At 34.0% G+C, this 21,721-nt stretch overlaps 1 protein-coding gene across 2 annotated transcripts; it reads left to right on the top strand.

Moving 5' to 3' along the window:
- The first annotated feature begins 11,981 nt into the window (after positions 1-11,981).
- Positions 11,982-20,582, top strand: LOC113697902 (2-oxoisovalerate dehydrogenase subunit alpha 2, mitochondrial-like). 2 transcript variants are annotated; one of them, XM_072058184.1, is made up of 9 exons: positions 11,982-12,414; positions 13,882-14,016; positions 14,143-14,334; positions 17,569-17,726; positions 17,824-17,923; positions 18,720-18,831; positions 18,910-19,049; positions 19,125-19,310; positions 20,311-20,582. In XM_072058184.1, the coding sequence occupies exons 1-9, from the start codon at positions 12,163-12,165 to the stop codon at positions 20,476-20,478; spliced, it is 1,443 nt and encodes a 480-aa protein (XP_071914285.1). In that variant the 5' UTR covers positions 11,982-12,162; the 3' UTR covers positions 20,479-20,582. The 2 variants fall into 2 exon arrangements, with proteins under 2 accessions (XP_071914285.1, XP_027073309.1); XM_027217508.2 differs by having other exon boundaries at positions 11,985-12,414; positions 14,152-14,334.
- The last annotated feature ends 1,139 nt before the right edge of the window (positions 20,583-21,721 follow it).

Here is a 21,721-nt window from a genome sequence, read left to right as displayed (position 1 = left end):
TTTTATGGTATGATCAGCCCTTACTGGAGTATACGAAGAACACGATTGCTAAATTGTTAAGAGAACTAAGGAAAGCTGAGGGAGACAATAGAAAAATGAGATAGAATTTCAAAAATTGAACAAACAAGCTAAGATATTGATATTGGCACTGGTAAAAGGTTACATCTTATTAATGGCATTGTCATTTCACAATGCAAGAAGAAGGCCTGTGGAAGTAGGACTCAAAATGCTGCATTAAAATAGTCAAGTTGTTGGAAAAAATAGCGTTTAATAGATTTAAGCTGATTAGGCATGTTTGTTGGAAAGCTGTGTACGTGCAAACATGTGTAAAGGTAGGTTAGTCTGCAATGGAATGTTCTTGTTTGTATGGATGCATCTATTTATTATTGGTCTTGGACATGATAATTTATATGCTATTTCATGTAACTTTATATTGTGTTAAAATTTGAAAAATTTCGATAGAGTTTCGACAAATCATATGTATATACTCTAAAATCTTTCTTTACCACTTATATCATCAACCATTATCTCCATATGCACAGTTGAGCCAGGATTGCAAGCCAGCAGCTCTTCACAGTAATCCCACAGCTTTGTATATCGACGTTTGTAGTTGCTTAGGAAACCTGAATTGACGTGCTTGTGGTAAAAAGTCCTACCACAATTGCAAGGTCATCCCATGGTTCTAATAACAAAGGCATCACTGTCAACTTCCTTTGAAGCATAAATGAACCAACTACAATTTGCACTATTTTATTTAAGCCCGTATTCTACTAGTATCATTCTTCCCCACCTAAAACCTTCACCCCCATTTGACTCCATAATAATCAACAGCTCATTTAAATATCTGTTTATCATCAAACAATAGTCCAACAAAGAATTTTGGATTCACCATATCGTGCTCAGGTCTAAACTTCACGTATCTTGACTTCCTCCTCTTTAAACTATCATCATCTGAGGCTTTACTGTTGCTATTTAGACCTTCGGAATTGATTGACTCTGATTCTTCATGCATTGGAATATTTTTTCCATCGTATAATTTCAAGTCACCAGTTTTATCATCCCTATTTTGTTGTCCAAATGCTCTTCCAGCAGCTAGCTTTTTTTTGTTCATTTTTCTGCATTTATTTTGGCTTTCAACAGCAATTGTTTCTGCCATTTTCTTCCCTGTTTCAAGCTCTTTATTAGCACCAACAACAGATTTCTTAAGAATGACATCATCTTCATCATCACTGAATACATAATCACTATCAGCCAAACTTTCATCTTCTGTAGAATCTGATTGTACACCTTCTTCAATCCCACAACCATCTTCTTTCTCGACTAATTCAACCAACACATTTGGTTTCTTTGAATGTGGTGGAGTCATCAAACATGATATCAACATAAAAAGCATCTTCATTTGATACATCAACTCTCCAATATTTGCATTAAAGTTGCCCAATTTACTATCAATAAATCTAACGTGAAATTTCTACACCAAGTACACCTCAACTTCACTAGTTTATTTCTCAATAGGGGCCATGTCTATAGCATCATCTTCACCTTCTATATTACAAAGTTTGAAGACACAATCTCCACATGGAACTCTATAAAGCAATTTCACATTTTCTTGGTATTTGACTAAAGTGCAGAAGCAATGAATATGTGACATGTTATCCATATTCGCAATAACACCTTCAAAGGATTCCATATTAGCCCCCACATACTTTTCATGTGGTGATCCAAAATATACCCCATCATAATATATTTTTAGTATAAAATAGTCCGGCTCATGTCCTATGTTTTCTTTTTCACAAAAGACAAAAAAAAAATTAATTAGGCATCCACATGCTCAGTCACTATCCTATAACCCAACTAAGCAACATGAAAACAACAATATAGTGTATTTTTTACAGCAAAGGGACCACCGAAACTAAAGTAAGAAGGAAGGCTACAATAGATACCATGGCATACCCAATATCTCACATGTACTAAAACCCTATCATTCAAATTATAAAATTCAAATCCGACAACTGTAATTCAACAACCAACAACTTGTTACAGATATAAACTTCAACTTATTCAAAAAAAAATTCAATTTCAAACACTTACGAGCAAGCTAAGACTCATCGAAAATATTCACTGCCATTCTGCCAGAGTTTAGGACTAAATACAAGTCTCAATGAGTCAAACAGAGGTATGTTCAGGATTGGTTTGAAAATTCAAAGGAATGTTTGAACTTGGCTTGTGTTTGATAATTTTTTGAAAGACATAGATCAAGTTTGGTTTGAAATTTTAGTTGTAAGTTCACGAAAAGTTTGGCTTGGCTTGTCAAAGTATTAAGTTCAAACACAGACAATCAAAGTTTGGTTTGACTTGAAATTTCATGTTGTATTATATAGAGATTTTCACCCTAATTTGTTGCTTTTTTCCCATAATATTTACTTTATGATATTCAAGAAATTTATTATGATGAATTAGGGATGTGATTAAAGTCAATTATGCCTGTTCAAGAAATTTATTATAATGAATTAGGGATGTAATTAAAATCAATTATGCCTATTTAAGAGATAAGAGTATTATATACTTACTATTTTATAAGATAAGTAATATATGAGAAGGAAAGAAGTGGAGTTTAGAAGGAAAACTATAGATATATTTTTATAAAATTTACTTATTTTATATGTCCTAAACATATCAAGTCGGATAACGTGAAAATCGTGATTGATTCGTTAATATTTATGATCCTGAAATCATGTTGGGGTTTGGATTGATACCTAAACAAACAAATTTGAACAAGTCTAATTTAAGTCGCGTTCAAGTCTTATACTACACTGTTTGGTTTGATTTATAGCCCCTACCAGAATTGTCATCCTTGAGCTTTTCCTTGCTTAGTTGTGCCATCTGTAAACCAGCTTCTCCATTCGGCTTTGGTTCTTTCATCCAATCCCTCTCAATTGGTGGCTATTTTAGTAAAAAAAAAAAGCCCTAATTTTGCTTGCCTATTTCGCTTAAGGTTTCCTCCAATTTGGTCTCAAATGCTTGATGTTTGCTTTCCTATAGAAAATCGTATTTTCTACTTTAAAAGATGCCCATAACCCGCTGCTAGTTTGAGTATAGAAACACATGTTTGGGTGGTGACACCGTATAGGTCCTCAATTAGCACAAGAATTTTAGTTAAAGGACTTAATTGATACGATAAAACTTTTAGAGACCAAATTGGCTTTAGTGAAAAAGTTTGTAGACTAAATTGACAATTTTCCCCGAAAAGTTCCAAAAACCTGAACTTTTTTAGTACAATAGGATAAAAAAAACAAAATGATTACAAAGTACTGGACAAACTAAAGAGAAAATACCAGTTCTGGTATTTTACTATTCCTAAGAATATTCCTCCCAATTATGGCAATACTAAACCAATCTTAGATCCCACAAGAAAGCAGATTTATTTCTCCAATATTGTCATATTCTATCAATATTTTTCCTTTTTTTTTCATGGGGTGGGGATATAGTCAAGTATAGCAGAAACCGCATTTGCTATTTTCTTACAACTAATAAATTCTGTAAACTTCATTGCGTTTAGCTCTCCTACATCAGTCTTGCAAACCCTTTAAGCCAACACAATTGAGAATAACGTTACAAATGAAAAATCTAAAAGAATTCAATTGACTGAGGATCAAAATGATTTTTCAACTGTATTGAAACAACGGAAAAAGCTTACATATTTCTTTACATTTTTTCTTTTGACCCTAGAGTTTGAAGACGAAGAAGAGCCACCGTTACTAAGCTACCCACTCAATAAAATTTGCCAGCAAGAATTCATGCTTGTCTGGCTAACCACTGGTAGCAGACGTTCCCATCTACCACACATGATTCAAAGACTATTTGCTTTATCCAACTAGTCGTTCTACTCGACTCATTGTCGCATATTTTAGTGGTGGACCACGGTGGTAGCGGTAGCACGGTTTAGAAAATTAAAGAATTGAAGGAGATGAAGAAAAATACTGGTTGGTTCCTTACATTTTGGTCAACACTAGAGTGATATGGCATTTTTACTCTTTAAAAATTGGTCACATGATATGCACATGACTAATTCCAACAAAAAATTCAACGGAGAAGTGATTAGGGACCAAAATTTTTTTATTTATTAATGACTCAAATTACTTATTTTCGTTCTGAGGGACTAAATTTTCACATTAGTAATATGTGAGGGATAACTGGTGCAATTTTCTCCTAAATTTCAGTCACTTGTTGGTTTGAAATCATCATGTAACTCGCATATAATAACTTTTTAGGTATAAAAGGATCAAATCCCAGTTATTTAAAGGCAAAAATGAATATAAATCTGGTCAGATCTTACTTTTTAAGAGAAAAATGAATACATAGTTAGGGTCAGATTCTACATTTTTTAGATGTAAAAATGAATATAGATTAAATCATTTGTTTAACTACAAATGGTATCTAATCTTTTTGCTCCTAAAAAATAACTATATGTGAGCATAGTTATTAAACCCAACCCGAGAAGGAACCCGGCGAAGGAGGTGGGTCAACGGGTTACTGGTTGAACCGGTGGGTAAGTGGTTGAACCGGTGGGTCACTACATATATTTAAATATTATATTTCATAATTATTTATATAAGATATATGATATAAATTGTAATAAATAATGCCATAACAAAAGCTCATTTAATTTAATTTGTTATAAAATAATTAATTCATATAAGAATCAATCAAATATAAAGTTATTTATTAATATACCAAACTTCAAGTGTAAAATTTTATCTATATTTAGTGTAATTATCTAGCTTATTTATGAATTTTAAGTGTAAAAATTTATTAAAAATAATATTTGTCTTTAAATGAATTATGTAATATGTTATTTTTGGAATCCATTTTATAACTTATAGAGTTTGGAGGGTAATAAATTTTTATTAAAAGATTCCAAATAAATTTGTTTTAGAGAAAAAAAGATAGAATTGAAAAAACATTTATATATCATACTAAAGCTACTATATTAACATATTTGGAAGTAGTTTGGTGGTAAGCAAGCGGTAGTGTGAGGGCAGAGGTCAGAAGTTCGAGTTCCAACAATAGCAATATAATTTTTCCACAAAATCCGGTTAGTGACAAAACCGGCCAAAACCGGCCGGGTTTCCGGTTTAACCCGGTTCGACCGCCGGATCGTTGACAAAGTCAACGGTCTCTTTGCACAAACGATCTGATTCCAAACCCGGCCCGGTCCAATGACCAGTCCACCGGTTCGACCGCCGGGCCGGGCCGGGTTTAATAACTATGTATGTGAGTCACATGATAGATTCAGGGTAAAAATGATAGATTCAGGGTAAAAAGTGATGAAAATCTAGGTTGGACTAAAATTTGTTAACTTGAATTTGTAAGAAATATAAAATTAATAATTTAAAAGTGAAGGATGAAAAAAATTATTTGATGGAATATAAGGAATATTTTAAATGATTTTATCTTTTTTAGAACTTGTTTTTAAAGTTTGTTCTTATTATTCTATCACAGTGTGAAGCCGACAAGATCTTATTAATTGAGAGCGATGATGACAACAGTAAAGCAACTGCAGCCAAACAAATGATTAATACCACTAAAGAAAATATATGGCATAAACTATTCTCTCTCTTTCGTTAGTAGTGATGTTTTATTTGCGTAATTTTTTTTATTTCACATTAAAAAAAATGAAGCATAAGTAGAGAAGGCCTTGGACAAATAATTAAGATTGACGTCTCAAGAATTAAAATTCCTGAGTCTACTTTATGTAATCAACTTCTTTATCACATTATCGAAAAAAAAAAGAAAATTCATCAGACATCAGTTAACTTCTCCACAAGGTTTGTCATCACATGACAACTAGAAAATTTCCAAAGAAAAGAATATAAACAGGACAATAAATGAATTTAGCACAGAAAGTAAAATTGTACTACATAACTTTGCCGCAACAATAATGAAGCCATTTAACCCATGAGTTTGGGAAAGTTGGTAAGCGGGTTGTTAATGACAACAAGAGATCGCAAGTTTGACTCCTGCGTGTGACATTTTGAAAAGTTTTAAACCAGGCGTTCACCCCAAAGTAAAAGTCAGACTTTGTGTGCGTTTCTCAAGTCTCAAAGAAAAAAAAATGAAGCCATTTTGATCCTTGTCAAAAAATATCTTTGGAGCTTCTTTGATTTGCTCCTAAAATTCTGTTTTCTTCATACACATAAAATGGTAGACTTACAAATTGCTACATGTCCATCATACCAGGAGAGATAAATAAGATTAAATGAAAGAATGTAGTTCAGGTATCTAGGCTATGGACACAAGAATGTTTTATCACCAAGAAACGAAGTGCTTAGAATCGTAAAAAGATGCATAATTAACAAGGATAAGCAACCTAATCAACCTAGCATATGATTGAAACATTCCACCACAAGTATTTTAGAGTTTATTTCCAAAGTAACATTCTTTAGAAAAAATATTCCCAATGTGATGCTCTTTCACAAATTATTACCTTTTTAATATCTTTTAAACTTCTATCTTAAATGTTGTGAGATCTGTATCAACAAAACTCCTCCTTGTTTTGAGGGATAATTTCACAAACCTTACCCTAAAATTTATGACAATTTCATTTAGCTCCCTTCACCTCTAGGAAATTATGCATACCTTTCCTAAATAGTAGTTGTGGGTTTTATTTGACTAATGTAAGGGAAAAAATCATACTAATAACTCAAATTTTGTTTAAGGACTTTTTATAGTATTTAAATCAAATTATTCAATGAATACATTCTTGTTTTTCTCCTAGTCTTAAATAGTCTCTGTGACAGTTCCACCTTCCCCTAAGGCGAACCAAAGAGGTTAGCGGACTGCCTGCCCAACTCTCGCCAGGACTAACGGTGCAGGCAAACACTATCTAAAACGTTCCGAGAAAATAAAAGCGCGCTCAAACAAGTCGAAATCGCAAAATAGCAAAACGCAAATCAAATCGTCGGTGAATAGTGAGTGCCATGTCATATAACTCGGAAAAACATTTCCAAACCAAATAGGACACATAAACAGGGTTAAACAGTGTTATACACATACGTTTGTAATTTACAAAACAAAAGGAAGATAATTAGATAAAAATACATTTAGGATTTTTTTTCCCAACTATCGAGAAGCTTTACAAAATATATTAAAACTGGCTCAACTCATGCTTCAAAACATCATAGTCCCCAAAAGTGGTTCCCTGTAAGGAAAACAAAATTTAATGGAGTGAGCTTACGCCCAATGATATACTTTCACTCAAGTAAGGAAGTTCAATTATGCATGAAGTCGATTAATCCTAAATCATTCAAGAAGAAAGCTAAATAAAGTCATATATCGATAACAATGGTAAAAGGATACGGATGGCTCTCAAGAGCCCATTTTCTCGCTCGCCATACTTGATCGTATCTCATTGATCCTCCGTCAATGTACAAAGTGTAACCAAACGTAAACTCCACTTTACTGCCATTCATTCCACCCAACATACCCCTACCGGGCCCGGATTCCAAACAGTTTAAATTTGGTAATACTCGAGTATATCGGAATCGAGAGTCTCATACTACAAGATTCCATATAACAGTCCCCATGGCTCGTCAATTTTCACGACCAAGCCCTCGCTGACTCGATTCAATCGACTACCAATAGGGTTGAGCTTAGTAGTAACAGTAATGGCCGTTGGATACTCGTCCAAACGACACCAAACCTAGTATTTCATGTACCATTCAAGTACTACAGTAAACAATCATATATAATACAAAAGGGTGAGAGCGATCAAGTACACCCTCACTTTAATCAGTTTCAACGGTGCAAATAAGCATTCAAGGCATCAAGTTCAAATATAACAAAGCCACATAGTAACAAGTAAGTGAGTAGTACACTCACCAAGCAAGCAAATGAAATTTCATAAACTTCCGCCCAAAGAGCGTCTTGAATCACCGTGACACCCTAAAATATTCAAACAAGCACAATAAGACTTGATTACAAGTCATAAACCAATTCCACATACTACCAAAAATAAGGCTTCATTAGAACGTATAAGTACTAAAGTAAGCTAGGTAAAGTCCGGAAATGAAAGTTAAGCCCTAAAACCCAAAAACAGTTTTGACGTTGTTTAGCGTATTGGACACAACCGGCACTATGATTATCGGATGGATGTAAAATATACACCGTTTCGAAGCTAAAAGAAAGGGCTACAATGTTGAAGAAGGCCACTCAGTCCAGTTTGTAGTGAAACTAGGTTAAAATTTCAATGTACCAAACCAGAACTGCATAAACAGGTTAGCGAACCGCATTCTGGTTAAATAACCATAATTCAGGCTACCAAAGTCCAATTCAAGTGATTCCAAAGCCATCCGAAAGCTAAGATACCAGGCTATATTTCTTAAGAAGACATCAACAACCAAATCAGTAGTATTCCCGGTCAAACTAACCAATTACAGAAGCGGATTATCAGTTTCGGACAGAAACAGGGCAGTAGGGGTATTTTGGTCTTTTTACAGACTATGTTGCTCCGATTGGGCTGAAATTTTGCAGGAAATTATAAAATATCATTATTTACAACTTTCATATTTTAACCCAATGCTAATTCAGCTTCTAACTAGGGGAAACAGTACCGGGCAGAATGGGGTTAATTAAAACCCTAATTCCGAAATTTCCTTTCAAAGCGAAAATTTTCCGCAAATAGCCACAATTTACGCACTATAGCTTCATTCTAAACCATTCCCAACCATCATCCATGGCCACACAATATTAAACATATAAAAACAAAAAAAATCATGAATAAATAGAAAAATTCACCAATCTCAACAAAAATCATGAAATAGCCCACAAAATCACCTCTTAGACTACCACAAGCCACTAATTAAACATCATTAAATAGAAAAGAGAGGTTCCTTAGCTACTCACCTTATCAACCAAAGAAAGGAGACAACTTAGCACCTTAGTCTTCCAAACCACTTCACTAATCACCTCACAATCACTAAACTAAGGGTTTTTATGGAGAAAATTCAAAACTAATCGGTTGGTTTTTTAGATTGAGCAAGGTTGGAGCAAGAAATTTGAGAGCTTTTCTTTTCTTTTCTTCCTTAAGAGGGCCGCCCAAGGAGTGAAGAAAAATGAAGATTTCTTGGTCAATTTTTGGTAAATTAGTAAAGTGATGAATAGTGGTCAAAGCAAGATTAAGTCTCCAAGTGACACTTGTCACTCCAATTAATGCATGGCTATCCTTTTGTCCCTCTCACACTAATCCATTTGGGAACCTCTAATTATCTATTAACACCTGGTAAAATAAATCCGGTATCCAAAACTTAACTTAACTGGCCGAATTTTACCGAACTTTCCGCACTAGCGGGTCCCACATCCGGTATACGCGCTTAATTTCTAAAAAACTATCCGATACTAGAAAAATCATCTTAAAACTATATTTACTCATAAAAATTATCTAGAAAAATTTTTCTAATAAAGAAAATGCAGAAAAGCATGCCATTAAATAGAATAAAACCTAGAAAATGAGAAAATTTACGGGGTCTCACAGTCTCACCTCAGGCATAAATCAATTTCTCCATTTTCCTTTGGCCAAATTTACAACTTTATATTTGTGTTTGCAACTGTTTATTAAACTTTGGTTAAAGAAAAAATGAGGACAAATGAAAAGAACGAGAGATGAGTCAATTAAAAAGCATGATTAACACTGAAATTTTTGAGGCATGGAGATTTGGATTATGAAAAGGACAAGAAAACTTGAATGGGGGAAAAAGGGTGGATTGAAGCTATAGGAAGGAAGTAGCATGGGGGTGATACAGTATTTGGTGATAGGCAAAATTCTTGGTGATACATTTTCCAAGTTTGACAAGCATTTCATTACTTTTTTCCCTTTTTCAAAAAATTGTCACTGGAATTTTTTGTAAAGTTTGGGAAGATTATTATATCTTAAAAAAGCATGGTAAGTACAATATTTGAATGTAGAGGTGTGCAACATGAAACTATCAGAAATCTTGGGAGAGGTTTTCGTAATTATCCTTTGTTGTAATACTAACCACTTTTTTCTACCTTGTTATTATTGGTTTCCACATTCGCACTCGAAATGCAAACGCAAAAAGCAAAATTTAAGGATGAAAAATAAAAACAAACCAAGGCAATAAACATAGGAAAAGACTCTATATTTGAATAACACTAAAATATTATAAAATGATTATAGTATTTCTTTTTCATTTTTTATTAGTTACCCTTTTAAAAAAAACAAATTAGTGGGGAAATGGTAGGATTTAAGAAGCGAAAAGAGGACAGGGAGATCAAAATTCAGGATCTCTAATTCTTGGGAGTAATATGACTATATTATTTCTAAAAACCTAATGTCGAATCCTATCGGTTTTGATATAAAGGAACTTGGATGATTGAAGAGTTTAAAATATAAAATACTTCTTAACTATAATATCTTATCATTAATCAAATGTGGAATCTTATATTTGTTACCTATTTTTGCTTTGGATTTGGTTTTTTGGTGTTTGAACTTTGAGCATGAATTGAGTAAGATTACTACAATGACAAGATTCAGTTTAGTGAGGTCTTCCTCCATTTAAAATGGAAGCTTACATGGCATAAAAAAAAGATTAAAATGATAATAATTTATAAAAGAGCATCGTACTGGAAAAATTTTTTCCAAAAAAGGTTACTTCAGAAATAAACTCAGGTATTTTACTCATAAATGTAGTTATTAGTTAAGTAGCAAAATTGTTTAAACAGTTGTAACAGAGCCAACATAGATAGTCATCAAAGAAGAATAGGGAAAAGAGAAAAATAATCAACCCAGATGGTCAATCAAATAAGACTAAGAAACAAATCACCCATTAAAAATAGTAGAAATAAACGTGTTAATTGATCAAACATGAAATTCACTTGGCCTTTACAAGCTTTTTTATTTATGAGAAATAAAATAAAATTAATAGCACATGATAAAACATAGATTAGGCAGCCAGAAAAGCATGCATTAATGCAACCAAAACATTCAAGAAGAATAGGTTAATTAAGTCAAATGATAAGATACCTTAGTTAAATAAAGCTAAGACCCCATTTTTTTTTTTCCAAACGATAACAGATTTCCACTAAAATCATAAAATGTTTACATCAGATTCAGACGTGTTTGATAACAAAAAGCTAAGACCCCATTTGATAAGATACCTTAGTTAAATAAAGCTAAGACCCCATTTGATAACCCAATTTAATATTTAAATTTAATAGATCTAGATTTTAACATATTCAGACGCGTTTGATAACAAAAAATAGAACATATTAATTAATTAAGTGAGTCTGAATTGAATTGTGTAAGCAAAACTTACTTCAAAAAATAAGTGATAAGTTATTTACTTATCACTTAATGTAGAATGTGTTCAAATGTTAGTATTTTCAATATTTACAAGTCAACGACTTAATGAATACAAATTTCAAATTTCAGATTTATCACACTCACTCTAGTTAACCTTGATTACTTAAATTCTGCACCAATGTGTGTTGAGTGTCAACACGGTAAACTTGATTTACTTAGATTTTGCACTACTTAAAGTTACAAAATCTTAGCACTCATCACCGAAGAGAAAATGCGTAATCAGCCACTATTTCCTTTTCGTTTATTCCTACAAAACTTATATATATATATATATATATATATATATATATATATCAATGATAGGGTTGTAGGCATTTGCTTGCATAATTTTAAAATCACATGACAAAACACATATACCAAATGGTTAGAGGGCTAAAATTGTACAAACTGAAAAGTTCTTTTGCCCTTTAATGAATCATTCTTAATTAAATGAATCAAGTTTTTATGCACTATCACTATATATATTTTTTTTTGCTAAAAAAAATTTAAAAATTTAAAATTACATTACATGACATGTATCCAAAACCCGAAACGGTTTGAAGTAACGTGGCATGTACCTTTGCAACACACACTTGAACCCTGAATCAAGTCATGATCACCTTGTGTTGACTCATTAGTGTTTTCCTCGTCACTTCGACCTTTAAAAGAGAGTACCACTATCTTTCGTAATCTAGTATTATATATTCGGTGCCAAAAAGGCCACTACATTTTTGTCAGACCATAACAATCTTTCTGATAAGGCAATACTACTATCTACCTTGATTCTTTCTTGACTTCCAATTATGGGCTTTTACTTGTCCAAATCAAGAACTGTAATGCATAATCTCAAACCAAAGTTGGGTTCTCTTGGTGTTATGTTTCATCAGAGTTCTGGGATTGCTTCTTTCTATCATCATCAGGAATCTCAATCTGGATTAATCAAAAACCTGGGTGCGGGTTCATGTAATAGACCGACCCTTTTCACCATTTGGCGTTCTGAACATTTCAAAGCTGAAAAACAGTTGGATTGCAAGCAAAATTGTGGTGGACCTCAGGTATTTACTGCAGTTTTGTACACTACTTTTGAGTTAATTACAAATCATTATCTGCGGTATAGTTTAACTTGGCGACATTTGTTTGTTCCTTGGCAATCAGTTGCTAATTACTGTTCTTTGGTTTTGATTGATGTTAAAAATTTACCTAACTCCTGAAAATAGATTGAGCTGTGAGCTCAAATTTGTCAACCTTAGCAGTAACTTCCCCTTTTTATGTCCTTATTTCCGCAAACGGGAATGTACATTGAGTAATGCTTTGACTTTGTTCTACCTTTGTGCTACTTATTAATGCGAAATTTGCTAACACCTTTGAGTATCTGGTTCATTTTTATCCTTTTATAGACTGATAGCACTACCATTCACTTAATCGAATGCGCAAATAGACTTATTGTACTGTGTGTCTATGGATTGAATGGAAATTCTGAAAAAGTATTTGCGTATTCTGTGTTGTTTAGCTTCCATATGTTGAATGTCGTCCCAGATGTCATTAGCTTTTTCAATCCGTATGAATTACTTATTTTAATTCTGTTCTTACTTCGATTTGTCAAATACAGAATTCGATGTGAGCCAAGGGGTTGAATACCAAGTAAAAGGGGAACTTAAAAACAATAGGAGCAACATCAAAAGATGCTAGAGACAGTTTCTAATAATCCTACTGTTAAAGTCATATTCAGCTAACAGCAATATGTTTCTAGGTGACAGTTCTGACACGATACAAAGAAATCACTATAATCTCCAGACATTTTTTATTTCTTGGTAGCATAACTGTCTCCATGAGCCCAAAGTGGTTAAAGATGCTTTATGCCCATTTTTCTGTTCTTTTTTCCTTTTTCTAGGGCCTTGACTACCAAAACCTTCGAAAGAAATTCTTTTGTGCCTGAAATAGTCTTTTTTAAAGAAACAATGGAAAAACTTACCCGCCTAACACAATACTCATACTATATCATGCTACTATGAATTATTCTTACAGATGCAAAATTGCAGACAGAAACAAAGGAAAAATTGTAATCTTACAAGTTCAGTCCTTTAACACATTACTACAGGTTTAAGTTGTGTTTGATGCTTAATCATTTTTTCCATATAATCTTAATTTTGACCCCTGAGGTAACATTAGACTAATTTAATATAATTTCATGAGCAAGTGTTCGATGAATATTTCTGGTGCATGCTCTTTATTCACATGGGTTTTGAATTAAAAAGAGGACTTCTACAAATATATCTGCACATGCATATCTGTGTACCATATATAGTTTGAAAATTAGGATCCTTAATAGTTTATTCTGATTGAAGTTTAAAATTCTTTCTGACTGAGAATTAGAAGGGCAATTTAGATTAGCAGTTCATTTTAGCCAATCATGTTCTTCAAGCTAATATGTGAAACATTCAGCTTTTATTTTTCCCAGGTTTTATGTTTAAATATCTTTTGCTAGACTTGAAAAATCATGTAGATCTGTGTATAATTGTTAGGTCCTGAATTTTCCTGGGGGAAACGTTAAGTTCACCTCGGAATTAGATTTCTTACCAGAAGGTCTTGAGGAGAGAGTTCACTGCTATCGGATCCTTGATGAGAATGGTCAATTAACCTCTAGCAATTTTGTACAGGTATTTAATGGTACATTTATAGAAATCATATGAATGGATGCCTGTATGGTTGTTAAAGGAATGTATTTATATCAAATGACTTATCCTTTCTGCATTGTCGACAGACTTACTCTTATGGATTCTAAGTGTTTTCAGATATCAGATGAACTTGCCGTTAGGATGTATACTTACATGGCCATGCTTCAGACTATGGATACCATTTTCTATGAGGCTCAAAGACAAGGAAGAATATCCTTCTATGTCACCGCAATAGGAGAAGAGGCAATAAATATAGCATCTGCAGCTGCATTGCAATTGGACGATCCTGTCTTTCCTCAGGTTATTGAGCATAAAGCCATTCTGCAAGCATTTTTATGTATTCGTAATGCTTATGCTTGAACTTACTTTGGAAGCTGGTTTGTTCTCAAGTATGAGTTCTCATTCATGTGGAGAATTTTCATATTCACCATGATTTGATTTGTCGCTATTTTCCCAAACAGCAAGGAAGATTGAGCTGAAAACTAATGAAGGCTGCAGAGGATTAGACGGATTTTTCTTTTACCATCCTAAAAGCATGACCTTATGTCGGGATGATTTTGCTCCCTCTGATCTATGCTTTCTTTTGAACCTTTCCTCAAGGAGATTGACAACCTTACTGAATTCCTACTCTTCAAGAAATCCATACTTGCAGATCCCTTGCATCATTTGTGTGCCTAAATTTTAATTTCATGAAGTAAACACTTGCAGTTCCTTTGCTTCATTAGTCTTACAAGTCTTGTAGTACCTTTTGAAGAACTGACTAGAATCTAAATTTATATGGCATTGCAGTTTGTGCTCATGTCTTGTTAAGGATGACATGTGTAGGATATCCTCATATTAGCAAATATCGATACTAGTAATTTGAAGCTGCGTCTGAATTACAAGCTATATTGGAACACTGACATCTTCTGTGAGAAGCACTGGCATAAATCTGAGTAGGTTGTTTACAGCTTGAGGCTTTTAATCTCCCTTCTATTTATATAACAATGTGATTGTAGAGTATGCAGCAAAGCAAAAGGAAAAGACACTTTCACAAGCATTGTTTATTATCCTTGTAGCATCCTTATCCAAAATGCTGTATCAGCACTGTTCATGAAACTCTAACAGTACCATAGGCTAGTGATTTTCAGAATTTCTTAGTATTTCCTTTAATTAGTTGATTTAGGATCTTAGTGAAGTTTATTTCACCTATTTGGTTTAGATTCTTGTAAGAAAAGAATGTTTACCTTGGTTCGGACTCTAGTTTGGGGTTTAGAACCTATAAATTTATCTGTTGTCAAATCGTAGCATGCATTCTTAATTGATAATTACTTGAATCACCTCTTCTTGTCTTCTGCTTACTCTGCTACCCTCTGTAACCTCCATTCTCCTATTTTCTCATTTAGTTTATCTTTCTGTCTTCTCTCTCTTTTTGTCCCACTATTCCGTAGTATCACAATGATCTATACACGATGATTTTTATTTAGATAAGATGGTTAAGCTTGAGCTTAGATTCCCTCCCCCCGGAATTTTTTGATTTTATCGCTAATTTTAGTTTTACTTAACGAATTGTGCGTACTGTCTCTAGTTTGCCAGTGAAGTTAGATTTTTAAGTTAAGGGTTATTGATCAAATTCTGTGAAATAAAATTGTAGGACCGTTTTGGAGTTGGGTGTCTTGTTCTGAGTTTGGCCTGTAATTGGAGGTGCGATGGAGTTGCAAAAATATACCCAAAATTGGGTTTTAATTTTGAGATTATTGTAGATATTTTTCTGCAATGTGACTTTAGATTCATAATCTACTCAGAACTACGAGTTTGGTGGTGGTTTGGATTTGCCAAGTTGTGATTGGATATTGCCAGCAAGAGTCACCGATGGCATTGCATTTATGGAAAGACAGTGTATAGAACAAAGCAAAGAAAAGGAGAGGTAAAGATATAAAAGAAAGGGAAAAGATCAGAATAAACAAAAGGAAAATGAACAGAAAGTGAAAGAGAAGACATACTGCAATGACATTAAAATTCTTGGTCAGCCATTTAACAACGTCCTAGTAAATTAAAACAAAAAACAAAAGAAAAAGAAAAATAAATAAAACAGAGGAAGCTAGATTTATTTGACTGTAAAATAATGAGTACTTTGTATATTATCTTATTTCAACAAAATATTACAGTATTAATAATGATGGGATGGTATATGGCAGTGCAAAAGAGCCGTCAAGATGGAAGTCAATGGATATCTTGAGCCTAAAGGGGAGTTATCTGGAATATTGCAGCCCCTAGGGGAACTCCTGGTACTAGCTAGTAGTTCACCACTCAAAGCTTTGATGTCACAGTTACACTCTCTTGATTAGCAATGTGAAGGACGAACATTTGTCATGGGAACGAGCTGTAAATAAGTTGGATCAATGTGTATATACCGATTTTCGTGTTAAAAGTTCTTAAGGATGAATTTGAAGTGAAAATATGTTTAATGTAGAACTGAGTTGCTGAAGTTTGAAGCACTGCAGCCCTAAGTTCTAGTTAGCTTAAATTTAACTACCTTATGGCTGACCATTTCCAGAAGCTGCATTAGTGTCGACCTGGCTTTCTGATGTACCATTTTGCAATTGAAGAAGTAATGTTTTGGACTAATATAACTTCAAATTATCACATGCTAAATTTTTCCTTAAAGGGAACTTAATTCTTTAAGCTGTGAGGTGTGAAAGTACTCTTACACATCCAAAGTAAAAGAGATAATACGGTACAATATATTCCCATAGCTAGACTTTTTTTTCTTTTTTCTTTTAATGTGAGTAATAATAACTTGGAAGAGGAAAGAAGCTGAGCTCATGTAATATTTGCATGGACATGTCACAAGAATTAATAGTAGTTGGCAATTCCTAAAATGAGGTTTTGACTGGAGGGTTAGATGGATAAGGATAAGAGGCCAAGTGTGGAACAGTGAAGGACATAGTGTAACCATACTGCAATGACAGAAAGGTGCAAATATTTTGGTTCTGGAAGAAGCATTCCTGGCATTAGTTGGGGGAATATGATAAAGTTGAATCTTGGGAGTGGCTTAGAACTTGTCACGAACCCAGATATGGAACTTTGTTAGTGCTAATACCTCAAAATTCATTGCCAACAAGTGGAAAGACCTCAATCAGGTTCCACACTACTTATCTTTGAGCACAATCCTTGAGGTGCATTTGTAGGAAAGAAGTAACTTTTATCCTTGTCATTTTCCTCACAATATTTGAAAGGATGGGTCTTTTTTTGCTATACTAGTTAGTGGTTTTTATGTTTGCTACTCTGAAGTTCATTCTTGGTAATTTTAGTATCAGATGGGTTTCCTTCATTTATTTCATTCACTTCTGGATGTAAGGATCTTATTTATAAACTTATTATTTTAACTTACCAAAATTTGCATGATACATTTCAATACCTGTTTTTAATTAGTTAGCGTCTTCCCAATTGACACATCCACCTGTGATATGATGATTTTATATCTTATGATGGTCAATAAAATAAATGCGTCTAAAAGGCAACTGCTATTTGAACTGGTTACATCCTTTGCAGTATAGGGAGTCTGGAGTTCTGTTGTGGAGGGGATTTACTCTGCAAGAATTCGCAAACCAGTGTTTTGGAAACAAGAATGATAATTGTAAAGGAAGGCAGATGCCAGCGCATTATGGCTCTGTCAAACATAATTATTTCACCGTGGCATCAACAGTTGCGTAAGATATTCGTCTTTCTCATGCCTGTATTTACATGTATATAGAATTATATTGAGTATCGTAATCATAGTTCCTAGTAATTGTGTCTGTATTCCAGTACTCAGGTTCCACATGCTGTTGGTGCTGCTTATTCTCTAAAGATGGATCGCATAAATGCGTGCAGTATAACTTATTTTGGAGATGGAGGCACTAGTACGGTAGTAAAAGCCTTACTGCTTTCAAAGATTATTTTCCTTTCTTTGACATCAATGTCATCATGTCATTATAAATTAAATTGATCTATCTCATCATATGATATATTTTGATCTTAGTTCTTTGCATCTTTATTACTAGTGCTCATTGTGTAATATAATTCGAATCTGATTCCCTGCCTTTCGGAAATAATACTCCTTACTGTCTATTCAGTATTTTCCTTGATGTCGATATTATATTCTATGGCTTGTTTTGCTGCACCACTTAGCAGTTATGATGGCAATAGGAGAGTATGGCATCCCTCTATGCTTATGTGTGATTCTATTGTTTATTTAAAGATGGAACATCTCTTCTAAAGTTTATGGTAGTGAATGGAATTTACAAGTAGTTGTACAGGGCATACATGATTATATCCTAATGAGAGCATTCCTGTTTCTTTATTCAGTCTTTGGTAGTTTTAATACAACCATAATACAGAACACAAGCATCAAATAAAAGCCTCATCCTAATTTATAGTGTTTTTTTTTTGTTTGTTTGTTCTCATATAAACAGCCATAACCTCAACGCTTCCGGAGCGCCTCATTAAGCTTAGAATTGAACTCAGTATGAGACAGTTTCAGTTATACCTGTAGTGTTCTTGGAGGTTTCCATTTCTTCTTTCCAAATCTACCCGGAGTGTGAGACAATTTCACTTTTACCTGGATGTTGGAAATGCAAACATATTGAGCATGTTTGTTTTGTTTTCATGCCTATTGCAATGACTGCTGTTTTATAGCTCTCTGACTCAATCATCAATTTTAGGGAGATTTCCATGCTGCTTTGAACTTTGCAGCAGTTATGGAGGCACCTGTGATCTTTTTCTGCCGGAACAATGGATGGGCCATCAGTACCCCTGTTGGAGATCAGTTTCGGAGTAGGTTTTCTCCTCTTAGTCTAATCATAGGTAATTTACAATTTCTGGATCTAAAAGGCACTTTTGTGAATATACAAGGTGATGGTATTGTTGTTAGAGGGCAAGCATATGGAGTTCATAGCATCCGTGTAGATGGTAATGACGCTCTTGCTATTTATAGTGCCGTTCGTGCTGCGCGCCAAATGGCCATCACTGAGCAGAGACCTGTTCTGATTGAGGTGATTCTGTGATCTGGAGTTGTTTCCCCCTTATTGTGTCCAGAATGGTATATTATCAGCTTTTTATATCAACAGGCGCTGACATACAGAGGAGGCCACCATACCACATCAGATGACTCAACCAGATATCGTTCCGCTGAAGAAATTGAATGGTGGAGAGTTGCACAGTGTCCAGTAAGCAGGTTTAGGAAATGGCTTGAAAAGGAAGGTTGGTGGAATTCTGATGCTGAAACTGAACTAAGAGCCAGCCTCAGAAAGCAGGTAAAATCCTTAACCCTTTACAATTTTAATATTTTTGTTCCGGAATTGTCACTTTTACTTTTCTTTTAGTTGTTTAGTCCTAATCGAGAAAAAGTGATAGTTATCCTTACACCTTTCTCCTGTTATTATCTAAGTGCACCTGCATCATTCTGTGGTCTTCCAAGATTCTGGTTGACGTATCTACCAATCTATCTTCTTCTTCTTCTCATGTTCCTCTTTGTTCAGCTGATGGGATAGATGGGTGCCTTAGATGGAGAATAATTGGGGCTTTTACTGACAATATGCCATGGGAAATTTGCTTAGGACTTTTTCTGACAATATGCTATGGGAAAGGCTTACAAGTCTATGCGGCAACACTTGCTGCAGCATGACTGAATTTTGCCTTAAACAATGGAGAGAAGAACCATGCCTTTTTTCTTTTCTATTTCTGTTTCCTCGTTGCATTGTTAAGCACAGCTTGCCCTGCTTGATTAATCTCTTCAACAAGTCTAGTATTAAGTATGGCGGCCCTTTTAGTTTGATGGAGAGAAGAACCTGTCATTAGCAATCAATTTCAACGAAATCTTTTGGTTTCTTGTTTTTACCATGTTCAACTCCATACATTCCTTTATGAATAAAGTCACATTGAATGCATAGACATGCTTGGTCTTAAAATTTTTTGTTTGCACGATAATGATATGATTGCTTCTCGCATCATCTTTGACTGATCGCGGACATAATCCTGGGTGTGAAGGATAATAAAGGGTTTTCCTTTTACCTTATGTTCTTTTGGTCTAATGTGACTTAGAATAAAGGATATGTAAAACGGATGTGAAGCATTCGTTTTCAAACGATACTACTTCATTCAGCTGCAATTGTGTTGGCGACAAAATAATCCTAGGAACCCGAGGGTCTTAGCTAAATTTTTCCTCTTCATCTTATGTTTTCAAGATGGTTTCAGCATCCATGTTTAAGCCTTTTTCATGGCTCCTAGATTTTAATCAGTTGTACATTATTTCAGGTACTGCATGCAATTCAAGTTGCAGAACAGGTTGAAAAGCCTCCTGTTGCAGATATTTTTACAGATGTATATGATGCTCCCCCGTCCAATCTCCATGAGCAAGAGACAACACTCGTAGAGGCGATCGAAAAACACCCTAAGGAATATCCTCCAAACTTTTCATGTTAGGTCAACTTTAGTGATTCATTCAACAGGGCACTAATCTTTCAATTTCAAATTCATCTCATGATGATTTCAAACTGCTTTTGGTAAATAAATCTTCTTGTTTGTTATGATAGGTTCTTGGTTATGTGTGAGTCACGTGATTTACTTGGCCAATTCATCTTAACTTCTGTATGAATCATCCCCCATGCTTTTCAAGTTTCGTCAACATGATAAAACCAACCAACAAATCCAAATTGAATATGATTTCTGGTACTTTTCCCTGTCAGATTGAATGAACATGCTATATATGGTTCCAATGAGCAATATTTGAATTGTGGGTGAGGCTTGAGGCTTGCTCTATCCCAACTCTCTTCCCTCATTGGGACTGCAAACAAATTGAGTCACCTGCGTCAAAACTCGACTCGAGTTCAATTAATACGGAGCTCGAACCGGTCAAATCGAACTCGAACTTGAGTTGGAGTTCAAAAGTATTAAACTCGTTCGCTTGCGAGTTCAAGTGTATGTATGTATATATATATACTAGGCATTCGCGGCTGTCGCGGGGTGCCCATACTATGTAAAAGTCTCTGGAAATTTTGCAGATCATGAATATGAAAGCAAAAAGCATGTGCCTTTTTTATATATAGATGATCGCTATTCAATAGGCAAAGAGATAACAAACATGGTATGCAAAATCAAATAGAACAAAGCAGAATAGACTGGGCAGTAAGCAAAGGAGAAGCAATTAAGCGAAGAAAGGATTGCTTTACCTGAATAATAAACGGCTAATAGGATCGCGGAAAACTTGGGTGCACTAAATGAACTGGTATGATCATGGAAAAGGCACACACAGTGAGCGTGAGCAAAATTTGATAGCATGCGGTGGCATCGTAGAGGAATTGCTATTAATTTTGCTAAACAGACGCAAAAACTTTAAATTAATAATTGAGAAGGTAAAAAATATTTATTAGATAAACAGGAAATTTAAATTTGTGTCCATATGTATACATATATATAAACATTTATTAGGTACAAACAAAATTTAAATTTGTGTCGATATATATACATATATATAAATTTCTGGAAATAAATATTATTGTCAATATATATATATTTGGCTAAAAACCAGTTATATATAAAAAAACACAGAATTAATCACCACTTTGCCAATATTAAAACGCAAAAGCTTTAAATCAATAGTATTAGATACACACACAATTTGTCCTGATGTGTACCTTTTTAAAAAAAAAAAATCCATATTTTTGTT

The sequence above is a fragment of the Coffea arabica genome, chromosome 7c (assembly GCF_036785885.1).
Source record: "Coffea arabica cultivar ET-39 chromosome 7c, Coffea Arabica ET-39 HiFi, whole genome shotgun sequence".
Lineage (NCBI taxonomy): Eukaryota > Viridiplantae > Streptophyta > Magnoliopsida > Gentianales > Rubiaceae > Coffea > Coffea arabica.
This window is presented reverse-complemented; position numbering and strand designations above follow the sequence as displayed.

Coding starts and splice junctions, on each gene's coding strand:
- LOC113697902 (XM_072058184.1), top strand. CDS start 12,163: ATGGGCTTTTACTTGTCCAAATCAAGAACTGTAATGCATAATCTCAAA. Junction 14,335..17,568: donor ACGATCCTGTCTTTCCTCAG/GTTATTGAGCAT, acceptor CATCCTTTGCAG/TATAGGGAGTCTGGAGTTCT. Junction 17,727..17,823: donor ACCGTGGCATCAACAGTTGC/GTAAGATATTCG, acceptor TCTGTATTCCAG/TACTCAGGTTCCACATGCTG.